A 16,059-nucleotide genomic window follows, 5' to 3' on the forward strand; every position below is an offset into this window, starting at 1 on the left:
GACTGCCACAACACTACTGCCGACACACTCAGCAGACACTTCTCAACAGAACACGAATGGGAACTGCATCCCGCAGTACTTCAACAGATCTTCTCCCTCTGGGATATCCCATCAGTAGACCTCTTTGCCACAACCCAGAATCAAAAATATCGGCTGTTTTGCTCCAGAGCGAGACTCGGGACTGCATCTGTAGGAGACACGTTCCTCATCCCGTGGAACAACTCTCTCCTCTACACCTTCCCACCAATCCCTCTGCTACACAGGGTTCTTTGGAAGATCGTAGACGACAAGGCCTGAGTCACCCTTATTGCCCCTGCTTGGCAGAGACAGACGTGGTATCCTTACCTATTCCGCATGTCCTCCCGTCATCCACGGGCTCTCCCCAAAAAACCAGATCTCCTTTCCCAATGGATGGGTTCTTCACCCGCAGCTCCAAAAGCTCCACCTGACAGCCTGGTTCCTTCATGGTTCTAAACCCATGAACTAGCCTGTTCCGAGCAAGTCCGATACAGCCTCCTGCACAGTAGAAAAAACTCCACTCGTAAAACTTACCTGCAGAAGTAAGTTAATCACTTAATGCCCAATACGGTGACCCTCCCTAACATTCTAGACTACCTCCTGAAACTAAAACAGGACGGACTTTCGCTCAGCTCCATCAAAGTACACCTGGCGGCACTTACCACCTTACATGACCTGTTAGAAGGTTATTCACGCTTTACCCACCCCACCATAAAACGATTTCTCACGGGCCTGCAAAATTGCTACCCTGAAATTTACCCAACGGCAGCTACATGGAATCTTAACCTCGTTCTTCATGCTCTCATGAAACCTCCATTCGAGCCTTTGGCTACCTCCTCTCTTCTCCATATGTCCATGAAGGTGGCTTTCTTAGTTGCAATAACATCAGCAAGGAGAGTAGGTGAAATAAGCGCCCTGATGGCCCATCCTCCCTACACAATCTTCTCCAAAGACAAAGTCACTCTGAGACCACATCCTGAATTTCTCCCTAAGGTAGTATCCACCTTAACCAACCAATATACTTGCCTATTTTGTATCCCAAACCTCACAAGACTCCACACGAGGCATCCCTACATACTCTCAATGTCAGGCAAGCAACTGCCTTTTAGTTAGACAGGACTAAGCCATTTCGTAAATCTCCATGACTCTTTGTCTCCATCACCGAAAGATCGAAAGGTACGGCTATCTCTAAACAATGTCTGTCCAAGTGGTTCTCTGACTGCATCAGATCCTCTTACAATATTCAAAATATTCAACCGCCCGAAGGCATTAGAACTCATTCCACTTGAGCTGTGTCGACATCCGTTGCCTTCCTACATAACGTACCCATTTCTGACTTCTGTTGAGTGGCTACATGGTCATCTGAACACACGATTGCCAAACACTATTCTATCACGCAAGATACCACAGCAGACACCATAGTAGGCCATACAGTACTCTCTACAGTACTCACTGCCTTATCTCCAAAGTCCCACTGACGATAGTGGGTACTGCTACACATTCACCTAGAGTGGAGCACCCACAGTGACAGCACTCGAAGAAGAAGGGGAAGTTACTCACCTTGCAGTAATTGAAGTTCTTCAAGATGTGTGTCCCTGTGCGTGCTCCACTCCCCACCCACCTCCCCTCTACTTTGGAGTACTAGTATAATCGCGCCACAGTAGAGAAGGAACTGAGGGGAGTGCGGGATGCAGGTGCTCACGAAGATTCCAACGAGATGGGAGATACCAACTGAGTGTCTGCGTCCCGACCAGGCACTGCTACCAAAAATCTCCGATCAATGGTGCCAGGACGCACCGACACCTAGAGTGGAGCACCCACAGGGACACACATCTCGAAGAACTTCAGTTACTGCAAGGTGAGTAACTTCCCCATTTTCTGCATTTATTACACCGTGCACCTCTGTCTGGACAGACATCTCTTGGAATATGACTTTTCCATACCTTGAGCATGCAGGCTGGAATTTGTCCCTCTGGTTCTGGGAGTTCTCTCTCCTTGCCACATAGGTTTTATGATGATGAGTTTTAACACTCAAGTATCTTTATAGCTTCTAAGGTAGTTTCAGGTGTTTCAGGTTTCCCCCTACCTTTTGGTCTGTTGTTCAAACTGCTTTGCTTCTGTATAGCTATGGCTAGGATCAAGTCTGTCTTCAATTGTAGCTGCTGTGAAAGATTTTTATCTGTTAACCCAATAACCATCCTGTCTCTGATACTGTCATGTTTTTTGCATTCCCCAAATCAGTTTTCAACCAATGTATATGTGACAGGTTGGATCACAGAAAACCCTTTGGGAACTGCCAACTGATATGCTGGGACTACCTCTAAGCCGTTTCCCTGCCAGCTTGGGACTTCAGAACCTTGCCTGCTTGAGCCAGACAAGCTAGTCTGCTACAAACCCAGACCCAGGTCTGAACCATGTCCCCTAACAGCTGCAGGCTTAACTGGAAAACAGCTTAAGAAGTGTTTCTGTCTCCAACACTCAGATGCCCAGCTCCCAATGGGGCCCAAACCCCAAATAAATCCATTTTACCATGTATAAAGCTTATACAGGGTAAACTCATAAATTGTTCACCCTCTATAACACTGATAGAGAGAGATGCACAGCTGTTTGCCCCCCAGGTATTAATACTTACTCTAGGTTAATTAATAAGTAAAAAGTGATTTTATTAAATACCAAAAGTAGGATTTAAGTGGTTCCAAGTAATAACAGACAGAACAAAGTGAATTACCAAGCAAAATAAAATAAAACCCGCAAGTTTAAGCCTAGTACAGTAAAAAAACTGAATACAGATAAAGCCTCACCCTCAGATGTTTCAGTAAACTTCTATCACAGACTGGAGGCCTTCCTAGTCTGGGCACAATCCTTTCCCTTGGTACAGCCCTTGTTCCAGCTCAGGTGGTAGCGAGGGGATTTCTCATGATTGTAGCCCCCTTTGTTCTGTTCCACCCCCTTATATAGCTTTGGCACAATGCGGGAATTTTTTGTTTCTCTGCATCCCCACCCCTCCTTCTAAATGGAAAAGCACCAGGTTTAAGATGGATTCCAGGACCAGGTGACATGGCACATGTCCTGTGAGACCCCAAGCCTTCATTCCTCCCAGCCTGACTCACAGGAAGGCCAGCCTGCAAACAGAGCCATCCACAGTCAATTGTCCTGGTTGCCGGGAGCCATCAAGATTCCAAACCACCATTAATGGCCCACACTTTGCATAATTACAATAGGCCCTCAGAGTTATATTTCCCATTTCTTTTTCAGATACAAGAATGATACATACGTACCAATATGATGACCACACTTAGTAGATTATAAGCTTTGTAATGACACCTTACAAGAGACCTTTTGCATGAAGCATATTCCAGTTACATTATATTCACACTCATTAGGATATTTTCATAAAATCATATAAAGTGCAACGCCACAGTATGCAGGCCTCTTATAAAACATTCAACATTTTCCCCTGGCTCATGAATTCTCTGGTGAAAACGTGCTCTTTCATAAACCACATTTCTCTAAGGTATAAAGTATGCATCAAACACAGCTAGAACCCTTTCACAGTCATCTTTGTGTCATCAGTTAAAGTCAAAGGATTTAAAGAGATGCTCTGCATGCTTCCTCATAGCAAAAATTAAAGATGATACCTATATAGCTCTAGGATTTTTGTGTGGAACTTATTTGCAATTACAAATCTTGCAAAATACGGGGTCCAGTCTATCCATTTGTCAAAGCAGAAGTTCTCTGGGCATTGAAGAGTGGCATGCTGATGAGATCCTGCAAACTTTGTTGCTTTGTTCCTTCTTTTTGCAACCTTTGTTGCTTTTTTCCTTCTGTTTCTGTTCTCCTTTGGTTGTAGCTTACTTCTGACTCCATGTCATGTTCCTGTACCAGATATGGCTGACTATGAAGCTTGCTTCTGAGTGACCTACACAACAGATGTGTTCATCATAAGATCTTTAATGTACTGCCAGGTATGGCTGAAGTAAGCTCAAATAAGATATTTTCTCATACTGCCACTGTGACCAGAATCCCAGGGGAGCCATACTGTGGTCACTCAATTAGGGTAAACTGCAAAGAATGGATCAGACTATCCCCAAAGCTGGTGGATATTCCAATACTTAGATTTACCAAGCAAGCACAAAATAGCTTCTATAATACCTTACTGGTACCCAGCTTTAGCTGACAACACAGTGCCCTTAAAGCATCCCAGCCTTAAGCCTCCACCCACACCCCCAAGTCAAATATGATGAGGACTACTGACAATCTTATTCATCATATAAGAAGGTTCTACCAATCCCAAAGGATCAGACACATTGCCTCCCAGGTTAATGAATATTTCAGATCTTACCCAAATACACACTTACAGCTAATCCTTATTAACTAAACTAAAATTTATTAAAGAAGAGAGAGAGTACTGGTTAAAAGATCAGTTTACGTACAGACATGAGTACAGTTCTGAGATCAGATTCATAGTGGAGATGGTGAGCTTCATAGTTGCAAAGAGTTATTTTAAAATTAGTCCATAAGTTATAGTCCAATGTTCACAATCAGGGTGATCCAGATGGGACTGGAGATCTCAGTCTTACGACTCAACCTTTCCCCGCATGAAGCATCAAGCAGAAATGATATAAAAAGGATCAGGACCCAAGATATCTTTATACAGTTCCAGGCCTTCTTTTGACAGCTCAGAGTCCTTAGGCGAACAATGGGCAATCATGGAGACTTTGAAGTAGACCTATTTCCTAAGCTTCACCAGTAATTAGCTACAGGGATAAACAAAAAGCAATTGCCTGTTTTCCACAATTCGCAGGTGATTTGATATTCATTTCAAAGAGATATGAATACAGTGATATCACTATTTTTACAGGTTTCAGAGTAACAGCTGTGTTAGTCTGTATTCGCAAAAAGAAAAGGAGTACTTGTGGCACCTTAGAGACTAACCAATTTATTTGAGCATAAGCTTTTGTGAGCTACAGCTTACTTCATCGGATGCATACTGTGGAAACTGCAGAAGACATTATATACACAGAGACCATGAAACAATACCTCCTCCCACCCCACTCTCCTGCTGGTAATAGCTTATCTAAAGTGATCACTCTCCTTACAATGTGTACGATAATCAAGTTGGGCCATTTCCAGCACAAATCCAGGTTTTCTCACCCTCCGCCCTCCCCTCTCCCCTCAACAAACTCAATCTCCTGCTGGTAATAGCCCATCCAAAGTGACCACTCTCTTTACAATGTGTATGATAATCAAGGTGGACCATTTCCAGCACAAATCCAGGTTTTCTCACCCCCCACCCCCATACACACACAAACTCACTCTCCTGCTGGTAATAGTTCATCCAAAGTGACCACCCTCCCTACAATGTGCATGATAATCAAGGTGGGCCATTTCCAGCACAAATCCAGGTTTTATCACCCCCCCCCCGCCCACACACACACACACACACACACATACATACAAACTCACTCTCCTGCTGGTAATAGCTCATCCAAACTGACCACTCTCCTTACAATGTGTATGATAACCAAGGTGGGCCATTTCCAGCATAAATCCAAGTTTAACAAGAACGCCTGGGGGGGCGGGTAGGAAAAAGCAAGGGGAAATAGGCTACCTTGCATAATGACTTAGCCACTCCCAGTCTCTATTTAAGCCTAAATTAATAGTGTCCAATTTGCAAATGAATTCCAATTCAGCAGTTTCTCGCTGGAGTCTGGATTTGAAGTTTTTTTGTTGTAAGATAGTGACCTTCATGTCTGTGATTGCGTGACCAGAGAGATTGAAGTGTTCTCCGACTGGTTTATGAATGTTATAATTCTTGACATCTGATTTGTGTCCATTTATTCTTTTACGTAGAGACTGTCCAGTCTGACCAAGGTACATGGCAGAGGGGCATTGCTGGCACATGATGGCATATATCACATTGGATGTGCAGGTGAACGAGCCTCTGATCGTGTGGCTGATATTATTCGGCCCCGTGATGGTGTCCCCTGAATAGATATGTGGGGACAGTTGGCAACGGGCTTTGTTGCAAGGATAGGTTCCTGGGTTAGTGGTTCTGTTGTGTGGTATGTGGTTGTTGGTGAGTATTTGCTTCAGGTTGGGGGGCTGTCTGGAGGCAAGGACTGGCCTGTCTCCCAAGATTTGTGAGAGTGTTGGGTCATCCTTCAGGATAGGTTGTAGATCCTTAATAATGCGTTGGAGGGGTTTTAGTTGGGGGCTGAAGGTGACGGCTAGTGGCGTTCTGTTATTTTCTTTGTTAGGCCTGTCCTGTAGTAGGTGACTTCTGGGAACGCTTCTGGCTCTATCAATCTGTTTCTTCACTTCCGCAGGTGGGTATTGTAGTTGTAAGAATGCTTGATAGAGATCTTGTAGGTGTTTGTCTCACAAATCTTGGGAGACAGGCCAGTTCTTGCCTACAGACAGCCCCCCAACCTGAAGCAAATACTCACCAACAACCACATACCACACAACAGAACCACTAACCCAGGAACCTATCCTTGCAACAAAGCCCGTTGCCAACTGTGTACACATATCTATTCAGGGGACACCATCACGGGGCCTAATAATATCAGCCACACGATCAGAGGCTCGTTCACCTGCACATCCACCAATGTGATATATGCCATCATGTGCCAGCAATGCCCCTCTGCCATGTACCTTGGTCAAACTGGACAGTCTCTACGTAAAAGAATAAATGGACACAAATCAGATGTCAAGAATTATAACATTCATAAACCAGTCGGAGAACACTTCAATCTCTCTGGTCACGCAATTACAGACATGAAGGTCGCTATCTTAAAACAAAAAAACTTCAAATCCAGACTCCAGTGAGAAACTGCTGAATTGGAATTCATTTGCAAATTGGACACTATTAATTTAGGCTTAAATAGAGACTGGGAGTGGCTAAGTCATTATGCAAGGTAGCCTATTTCCCCTTGCTTTTTCCTACCCGCCCCCCCCAGACATTCTTGTTAAACTTGGATTTATGCTGGAAATGGCCCACCTTGGTTATCATACACATTGTAAGGAGAGTGGTCACTTTAGATAAGCTATTACCAGCAGGAGAGTGGGGTGGGAGGAGGTATTGTTTCATGGTCTCTGTGTATATAATGTCTTCTGCAGTTTCCACGGCATGCGTCCGATGAAGTGAGCTGTAGCTCATGAAAGCTCATGCTCAAATAAATTGGTTACTCTCTAAGGTGCCACAAGTCCTCCTTTTCTTTTTACTATTTTTACAGTTCATTTAAACGTTAGGATCTCCTTTTGATCTCTGAATTAACGGAATACCGCATAGCTAGGACCTGTTTGATTACACGGTTAACCCCCACCAATAGATACGTATAAATGTAGAAAAGCACAAACACTATCTGCCACCACGTCCCTAACGGTTGAATCTGGGTCATTTAGCCTGGGAGCTGCTTAACCCTTTCTGGCCATGGGTCACGGCGGACTGAACCGTAGAACAGAGAGAGCAGGCGGCCTTGCGGCACCTCAGAGACTAACACACTCATCCCAGCATGAGCTTTCCTGAGCTGCAGCTCACCGACGCTCCTGCTGGGCTAAGCGCGCCCGTCTCTGAGGCGGCGCAAGGCCGCCTGCTCTCTCTGCGGACGGGGACCCACAGGCGGCTGCTCTGGAGGCCGGCACAGGCGGGCTCAGCAGTGCGCTGCGCACCGCACGGGCCGCTGACACCGCTTTAAGTCACACACTCGCAGGCGCCCCCGCGCAGTGCCAGGCGACCACACGATCTGGATTAACGACCTTTGGGGCCCGGCTGGCCACCGGTCCCGCCCCGCGTGACTGCGGACAGAGCCCGGGGCAGCGGCCCACGCCGTCCCCACCTGCCTTGCCACGCGCAGGCCTCTCCGCGGCCCCGGCCGCTCCGCCCCCGCCTGCAGCCGGGCCTGCCGCGACGGGACTCGGCCGACCCGAAGGCGAGAGCTCGGGGCTCGCCAGCAGAGGGCGCTAGGCCGGGGGCGCTGGCGGGGCCCGGGGGCCTCAGAGCCCCGCGGCGGGAGGAGGCGGAGCTCAGGCGCTGGGCGCGGCCGGCGCCAGCCACGGACAGGCGCGGGAGGGGCGAGCGCATGCGCGGCGCGCGGATCCTGACAGGGCTGGGCCGCCCGCGCCAGAGAAAGGGGCGTGGCTCTGTGCTGGGGGCGGATCTGTCCAGGCCCTGGCGGCCCCCCCGGCTGCGCGGTGGCGTCATCCCGTGGCGGCGCGCTGATTTGCATACGCGCTGCGTGCGGTGGGGCGGCAAGCGGGCTGGAGGGTGTCGGATCCAAGATGGCGCCGTGCGGACGTGTCCGGAGCCGCTGGCCAGGCCCGCTGGCGCTGCTGCTGCTCTCGCTCTCGGCCGCGGAGCCGGCCGCAGAGGGGCCCGGCCTGGGGCCAGCTGGCCCGGGCGCCCCGCAGCAGGTCCCGGCGGGCGGGCCGGGCCCCGGGGGCCGGGGGCCCCGCGGCGGCTCCAGCGGCGGGTGGAAGCTGGCGGACGAGCCCGCCTGCCGCGAGGACGTGAGCCGGGTCTGCCCCAAGCACAGCTGGGCCAACAACCTGGCCGTGCTGGAGTGCCTGCAGGACGTGAGAGAGGTGGGCGGGCGCGGGGCGGGCGCGGGGAGTTGCTAGCCCGGCCGCTGCCTGGCGGCTTGGCGGGAGCTGAGGGCGCCGGGGGGGGCGAGAGGGGCAGAGGCAGGGTCTGCTCGCGGCGTGCGTCGGGAGGGGGCCGGGTGAGAGCCTGCGGGCCGGGTGAGAGCCTGCGGGCCGGGTGAGAGCCTGCGGAGGGCAGCGGACCCTGGCCGTGCCTCTGCGCCTGCTGGGGTGGGAGCACTGGCCGTGGTGCTGCTGGCGGGGAGGGGAGTGTGGTTCGTGGGGGGCACCCTCCCCTCTGATTTAGAGCTGAGGCCCTGACGGCACCACGATTACTTCTTTGGTGTTTAAATTGCAAATGCTGCTGAATGATGACAGCGTGTAGGGCAGTGATTCTCACCAGGGGTACATGTATCCCTGGGGGTACACAGAGGTCTTCCAGGGGCTACATCAACTCCTCTAGGTATTTGCCTGGTTTTACAACAGGCTACATAAAAAGCACTAGCAAAGTGAGTGCAAACTAAAATGTCATACATACAATGACTTGTTTATACTGCTTTTATACACTATTCATTGAAATGTAAGTACAATATTTATATTTCAGTCGATTTATTTTATAACTGTATGGCATAAATGAGAAAGTAGGCAACTTTTTCAGTAGTAGTGTGCTGCAACACTTGTATTTTTATGTCTGGTTTTGTAAGCAAATAGTTTTTAAGTGAGGTGTAACTTGAGGGTACACAAGACCAATCAGATTCCTGAAAAGAGGTACATTTGTCTGAAAAGGTTGAGAGCCACTGGTGAAGGGCAGTACAATTGTCTGTATTGTTTTGTGTAGAGGTAGCCGGACTTGATCCCCCTTTTGTCAGTTAACTTAATTCTGTACTTGACCTCTGTTTAGAGCTTTTATCTTTTGATAGCTTGATGGTAATTATTACACTGTGTATTCATAATTGTGCTGCTCATACCACAAATGGGGTTGCAGGTGTTTTGATAGAGTATCCAGAGTATGGCCATATTTTTCTTGGTCACAGAATTCTGGATTGATGCCTTTATTAAACTAAGTCATGTCAAGCTATCATTCATTCAGTTTGGTCCTTATTTGTTAGTAGTTACTAGGATTGGGGAAGGATTAGGTGTGTGTTAAATGTATTTGAACTGCTGTCTAGTAAATTTAATTGAAAAAAGGAGTGTCTCATGTCCTCTTTCAGGTCTTTAGCCTACGGGCTGGGAAGGAATCCCCTTCCTCTATCCAATGTACAGCAGTAATCGGTTAGGTGCATTATAGTGGGTCTCTTTTCTTTGAAACACTGGGTATTAGACTGCTGTTTGGAGACAAGGTACTGGGATTGCAGGATCTGTTTTCTGACTCATATGTCAGTTCCTGTTGAATGTGCATCATACTGTATTTTTCATCTGTACACATTAGGTCTGTTTCACTAGCTTAAATTAATGGCCAGTAAATTTAGAAAGAAGAAATTATTACTTCCTAATGTAGCTATTGAGATTGGGATTAAAAACTGTCACTGAACTTAATTTTTATTAGAAGCTTTCTATGGTAAGAGAAGGGTAGTCCTTTCTCCTGCTTCTCGATATACAGTACTGCACAACTGGCCTGGGTGCACTGAAGGTTTTGCTTTCCTCTGAAGCACCAGGTAACATCTACTTCAGGAAGGAGGATACCAGATGGATTGCATGAACCTACAATCTATTCAGAAGAGTGGCTTGTCCATTTGTTTCATTTTTTCTTACTCCCTTCAAACAACAACTGGGCTTTTAACGTTGAAAGAATTTTATATCCTCCCTTAAGTTTATCTAATATATGTTTTTGATGGATGGTAAGCTGAGCAGAGGAATCAAAGCATGGTCTGGGATTCTGATAACCCTATAAGTGGGGCCCTTTCTTTTGTTGAGTTGTGATTTTTACTGCTGTAGTAAAACAACTTGGTGAACATGTGTGGTGGTTTTACATCTGCCTCTTATTTTTCTATAAGTGCTCATATAAATGGGGTACATATGAAGCTGCGGTACTAGTAAGAAGTCTGTAAGAGCAATCAAAAGCTATATGCTCAAAGCATATTGGCAGCAAAATCCAGCTGTGTGATAGATTCCTGTTTGAGTGAGAGAAGAGACTGGTTGCATTGAGTTCTCAATTTAACAAAAAGCTTTTTGTCTTCTGTGATTGATAGTTACACGTTGTGAAACAAAGTTACTATTTCCCCGTGTTTCCACCCCCCAGCGTTCCTCAGACGTTCTTGTCAACTGCTGGAAACGGCCCACCTTGATTATCACTACAAAAGGTCCCGTCTCCACTCCTGCTGGTAATAGCTCACCTTAAGTGATCACTCTCCTTACAGTGTGTATGGTAACACCCATTGTTTCATGTTCTCTACGTATATAAATCTCCGCACTGTGTTTTCCACTGAATGCATCCGATGAAGTAAGCTGTAGCTCATACTGCTGCCAATCACCCCATAGCATCTCATTGCCTTCTACAAAAAATCAGTGGCATTATTAGCAAAGTCCCTAGCAGACAGACTTCATGGAGTTTCTGGTTTTGACTTTTTGGAGTAAAATTCCTGCTTGGACTGGCTTTGGTGTTTTGTTTACAATTTTTTTTTAAAAAATATTTTTGAGGGGAAGTGTTGGGGCATTTTGACTTTTAAAAATCAATCAGTATCTCCCAGTGCCTATGGAAAGTACTGCTTTGCTAGCTCTGGAGACTAAGGGGGCTTGTTCCAGTGTCCTTGTGTTCCGGAGGTTTACCTCCTAACTCCATTGTTGTGTTTTCGCTGTATGATGTTCTCAGCCCCAGAAGGACTTCAGTGGTTCTTTGCATATGTAGGTCTGTACATCTGTGTAGCTTGAAGCACTTTGAAGTGAAAGTTGTTAAATAAACACAATATATTTCTATCCACCATGTAGCTGCAATAGGAGTCAGTGGTGCCAGTTTCCCCATATCGGCCTGGTAATATCAGATCTGAAGCTCTAGGAAGCACCTTCAGGGAGTGCTGGGGGAGGAGGGGTGAGGTTAGCTAAGTTCCCTGTAAGCCACATGGCTGCACAGCAGGTTTTAGCGGGGTGCAGGTGCTTGGGGAACCCGCCCGGGGACCTGGCACAGCAGGGGCGTCCTTACCCAGGCTCCAGCTTAGCCTGGCCCTCAACCTGCCGTGGCTTGGGCAGCCCGAACCCAGCTCTGAACCTGTGAGCCTAGCCCTGGAGCTGCCGTGGTGGGGAGAGGTGCCTCTCCTATTCCCCACCCTCCCCATCCCAGCCCAGGTGCTATGGGGAGAGAGAGAGCTGGGAGGAGTCCTCTCTCCCCGCTGTAGACCCAGACCATCTTCCTGCATCCCAAACCCCTCATCCCTGGCCCCACACCAGATCCTGTACCCCTAGCCAGAGCCCTCACATCCCTACATCTCAACCTTCTGCCCCAGCCCTGAACTCCTACCCATGCTCCAAACCCCTCGGCCCCAGCCCCACCACATAAATTTTGTTACGTGTACCAATATGAAGGTGTGTCACACATCACCTCCATATTGGTACACATAACAAAATTCATTCTGCACATGGGTAAGAAATATTAGAGGGAACACTCGAGGTCAGTCCTTATGATCTGTTCAGTACTTGGTGCCTCTGATAAGTAATGGTATTTTGTGAAGTGGAAATATGTGCTAAGAACTGTCCTCATTTCTCTTTTGTTATCAGAGCTAGCAGATATCAGTGACTTATGGTTAGCCTCATTGGGGTGGGCTTGTACCATTGGCTTAGGAATGACAGTGATCACTTCCTAAATTAAAAAAACAAAACAAAACACCCAAACAAACTAAGATTCTTTCTAACCTTAAATTAGAAGTTTTTGCTATTTAGTTAAGCTGTCTTTCAGGTTTAATTAAAAAACATGACATGTCTCAAAATGGTATAAAATAACTTTTTACAGATATAGCCCATTTTTGTGTTTTACCATGGGTTACTAACCCCTTCCTGTTGTTTTATACCACTCAATTGATGCCTGAATGGGATTTTTGGGAGGTAGCACGTTTTAGAGAAGCCATACTGTTTTTGGGGTAGACACTTCTTGCCCCTCCCTTTCATTTTCTTCAGTTTTTCTGTTACTACCACTTCTGCTTTTCTCTGTTCCCCTTGCAATACATCTCTTTATCTTACCCGTCCACTGGTATTCTTCCGTAAGCTCTAGTAGTGTCTGACATCTGGGGCTAGTAGCACTACAAATAAATCTTTTAGTTTACACCCCACTTTGTGACAGGGCATCATCCAATCCAATGTGATTTTGATTTCACTCCCAGGGTACAGTTCTGCAGTCTGAACGGAATCCCATGTGTTTGTTTGATTTTTGACTGATAAAGGATACTGTCAGGTACAGCACAATGATTAATCTGCAGTGTAATAGTTCTGATGAGCAATGTCATGATATATCAGTATCTGTTTTTACCTCTCAAAGGTTCACTACCGAGAAGTAAATTAAAATGGTTATTTGAAAGGCCTACAGTATCTTGACTTTTTGCATACTGAGAGTTTCTGCAGTTTACCCCGTCAGTATTTTGAGTCTCAACAGTGTTAACCAGTTACTAACCAGCATTGAGTAGCATGTGGGAAGGTGTGCTCTATGCTCTTTATTCTGTTCAATATGTCATCCAAGACACCCTGCCTTCAGGTTGGAAATGGAGGGAAGAGTTTGCGGGAACAAATGCTGTCTAAAACTAGTCATCTTCTGTAAAGTTATGGCTTTATTTAAGAGGTCCTACAGTGTTTGTAAAGCAAACATGCAAAGTGGTGGCCATACAATAACTCTTTCTAAAACCAAAATTTTAAGGTGAGGAAGTTAAGAATCCTGAGCCCAGTAAAATAGATTTCAAAGTGTTTTAGGAGATACTATCTTTTTATTGTGTGTACAATGAATAGCACAACAGGGTCCCAGTTCCTGACAGGGCCTCTAAGCAGTCTTGCAGTACAAGTAATGAATAAGATTGTAAAAGCAATCTGGCTGCTGAGCACCAAGTAGGTTGTGGTAACTTGAGCATGATCTGATTGTCTTAATACTATATCTTAAATATTCTCCTGAAGTGGAGAATACACTGGAATGCGTTACCTAGGGAGGTGGTGGAATCTCCTTCCTTAGAAGTTTTTAAGGTCAGGCTTGACAAAGCCCTGGCTGGGATGATTTAATTGGGGATCGGTCCTGCTTTGAGCAGGGCTTTGGACTAGATGACCTCCTGAGGTCCCTTCCAACCCTGATATTCTATGATTCTATGATAACCTGCTTGAGTTACCCAGTGCTTCTAATGTCCTCTTCTGCCTGGACAGCTAGGTTTCTTTCCCATACCAGCAAGTTAATAATGGGGGAGTTGCTGGCTCATACATCAGTATGCTAACCCCAGCAGATTGAACTAGCCCCCATATGACCTTGTTTTTTTATGATGTCTAACGAAAGCCTGAACATCCTTTATTTTAATATCTACTTGTTACTCTGGATATATCAAAGGAAAGTAACACATGTTTCCTGGTTTTTCTGCATAATTTCATGGAGACTAGAGAACTAGAATGCGTGTTTTCTCAGCCCACAGTTGATGGATTGGTTGTGTCCAGTCTCTTAGAACCCTCAGTTGAAAAATTGGGGGTATCAGTCTCCTACAAACATAGACATTTGGAAGAAAAGCTATCATGAATGTGTTAAACAGGGGTTAACAAAAACAATACTCAGTACAACAGTAACTTTCTTCCCCTCACTCCCCCCCTCGCCCTGAGTCCTTTTCCAGGGGCATCAGCAAAAACATTTCTGATGTTTTAAAGTATAAGTACCTTCCTGGGGAGAAAATTCAGGATGGTAAAAGGCTGTTTAATCAAGGTTAGAAAGGCATAACCGGAATCAGTGGCTGGAAACTGTAGCCAGGCTCAAACTGGAAACAAGGAACACATTTTGAAGACTGAGGATGATTGATTATTGGAATAAACTACAAAGGAAGTGATGGATTCTCCATTTCTTGATGTTTTTTAGTTTCAGACTGGAGGCCTTTCTGGAAGCTATGCTTTAGCCAAACACAAGTTATTGGGCTCACTTCATAACTGTCAGTGTTTCCTGTACCATCTTAGACATCCTCCTGAATTGTTAGAGGCGCTTAATAGTCTTACTGTTAAAAGGATGGGTTATGTGTGTATTACCTGCTCATTGAACTAACTTGATATAATGGTCATCTTATTGTGCTTTAAAATGTACAGAGCATTGAAACATTAACTAATTCTCACAGCACCCCTATGGGGTAGGTGATAAGTGTTCCCATTTATAGATGGCTACTCTGAGGCAAAGAAATAATGCGATTTGCTCAAGTCCAGACAGCAAGTCAGTGGCTGAGCAAAGATTAGAATTTGAGAACTGACCCACAGCCCATGGTCATTACTGTATAGATACACTGCCTCCCAAGGTGGGTGAAGCAGCTGGCTGTAAAAGGGAAACAGTGTAATCAGGTCTAAGGACTTGTCTGTACAGCCTGCACTTTGCACTGCAGAGTGCGAATTGCTGTGTGCACTAATGTGCTTATGCTGTAACTGCCCTGTGTGGAGGCCTGGGGCAGGAACTAAAAGGCACCTCTTTAAAGAGGAATGGTAACATGAACTAGGAACCTTTTAGTTCCCTTCTGCTGTGCTGCAGTTCACACCCATGTAGTCCAAAGTGCAGGGCAGTATTGACCTTGCATAAGTGTTTGTTTCCACCTAAATAAACATCAGCTCCTCCTTAAATCATTGAGAATTTGGTTCAAAGTTGCAAACGTGATATGTTCAATTGAGAACAATAGAATTAATTTCACCATCTTATTTTTAGACTTTGAAATGGGCCTGGCACTTCAGATAGCATGATAATGGTGGCAGCTATACAAGAACCTAGAAACAGTATAGGTCTTTCCTTACAGGGCAGTTAGCATACAATAGTTGATGGAAGATCATCTGGGCTGTATTCCTGACTTGCTGCAGGAAGCAGATAAAATCATCTAACCTTTCTGTACGTCAGTGTCTTCATCTGTAAAATGGAGATGATACTTATGCCCGTCTATGAAGCATTTTGAGAGTCTCTGAAAGGTGCCCTAAGCAAAAAATCCTATTGCAGCTGCTTTGAAACTGAGATATCTATTGCTTTATAATTGTAGTTGAGGCTCTCAATATTATAGCTTCATCTGATTTCCTTTTTTAAAAATAATACATAATTTCAGAATGATTACTATTGATATAATGAGGCTAGAATCGTCTATTGCTCTGGCATTTAACTTTAAAACGGCCAGGTAAAGCAGTTTGCTGCTTTAGCTTCTCTCTGTTCCTTAGAAGTCACTTTCCTCAAATTAATCGGACTTCCTGTTTTTACAACTCAGATTTGCTTGATAAACTGTTAGTCAAATTAGGTACCTAGAAGTCTGTCGGGTATCATCCAGGTCTCCTTTAGGATATGAC

The 16,059-nt window shown here is 45.8% G+C and overlaps 1 protein-coding gene and 1 long non-coding RNA gene across 2 annotated transcripts in view; one reads left to right on the forward strand and one right to left on the reverse strand.

The window, feature by feature from the left end:
* Positions 1-2,716: 2,716 nt before the first annotated feature.
* Positions 2,717-8,017, reverse strand: LOC311529069. Its single transcript, XR_014713762.1, has 3 exons — positions 7,860-8,017; positions 4,452-4,775; positions 2,717-3,937 (listed from the first exon to the last, which is right to left on the reverse strand). It is a non-coding gene; the product is annotated as an uncharacterized lncRNA (long non-coding RNA).
* A 255-nt stretch (positions 8,018-8,272) lies between these two features.
* Positions 8,273-16,059, forward strand: part of GLG1 (golgi glycoprotein 1) — a 176,766-nt gene continuing 168,979 nt past the window's right edge. Inside the window, exon 1 of the mRNA XM_084644808.1 lies at positions 8,273-8,604. Coding sequence (XP_084500934.1) covers positions 8,302-8,604 — 303 coding nt within the window. The 5' untranslated portion in view covers positions 8,273-8,301. The remainder of the gene's footprint in view (positions 8,605-16,059) is intronic.

The sequence above is a fragment of the Lepidochelys olivacea genome, assembly GCF_965140295.1.
Source record: "Lepidochelys olivacea isolate rLepOli2 genome assembly, chromosome: 12".
Taxonomy (NCBI): domain Eukaryota; kingdom Metazoa; phylum Chordata; order Testudines; family Cheloniidae; genus Lepidochelys; species Lepidochelys olivacea.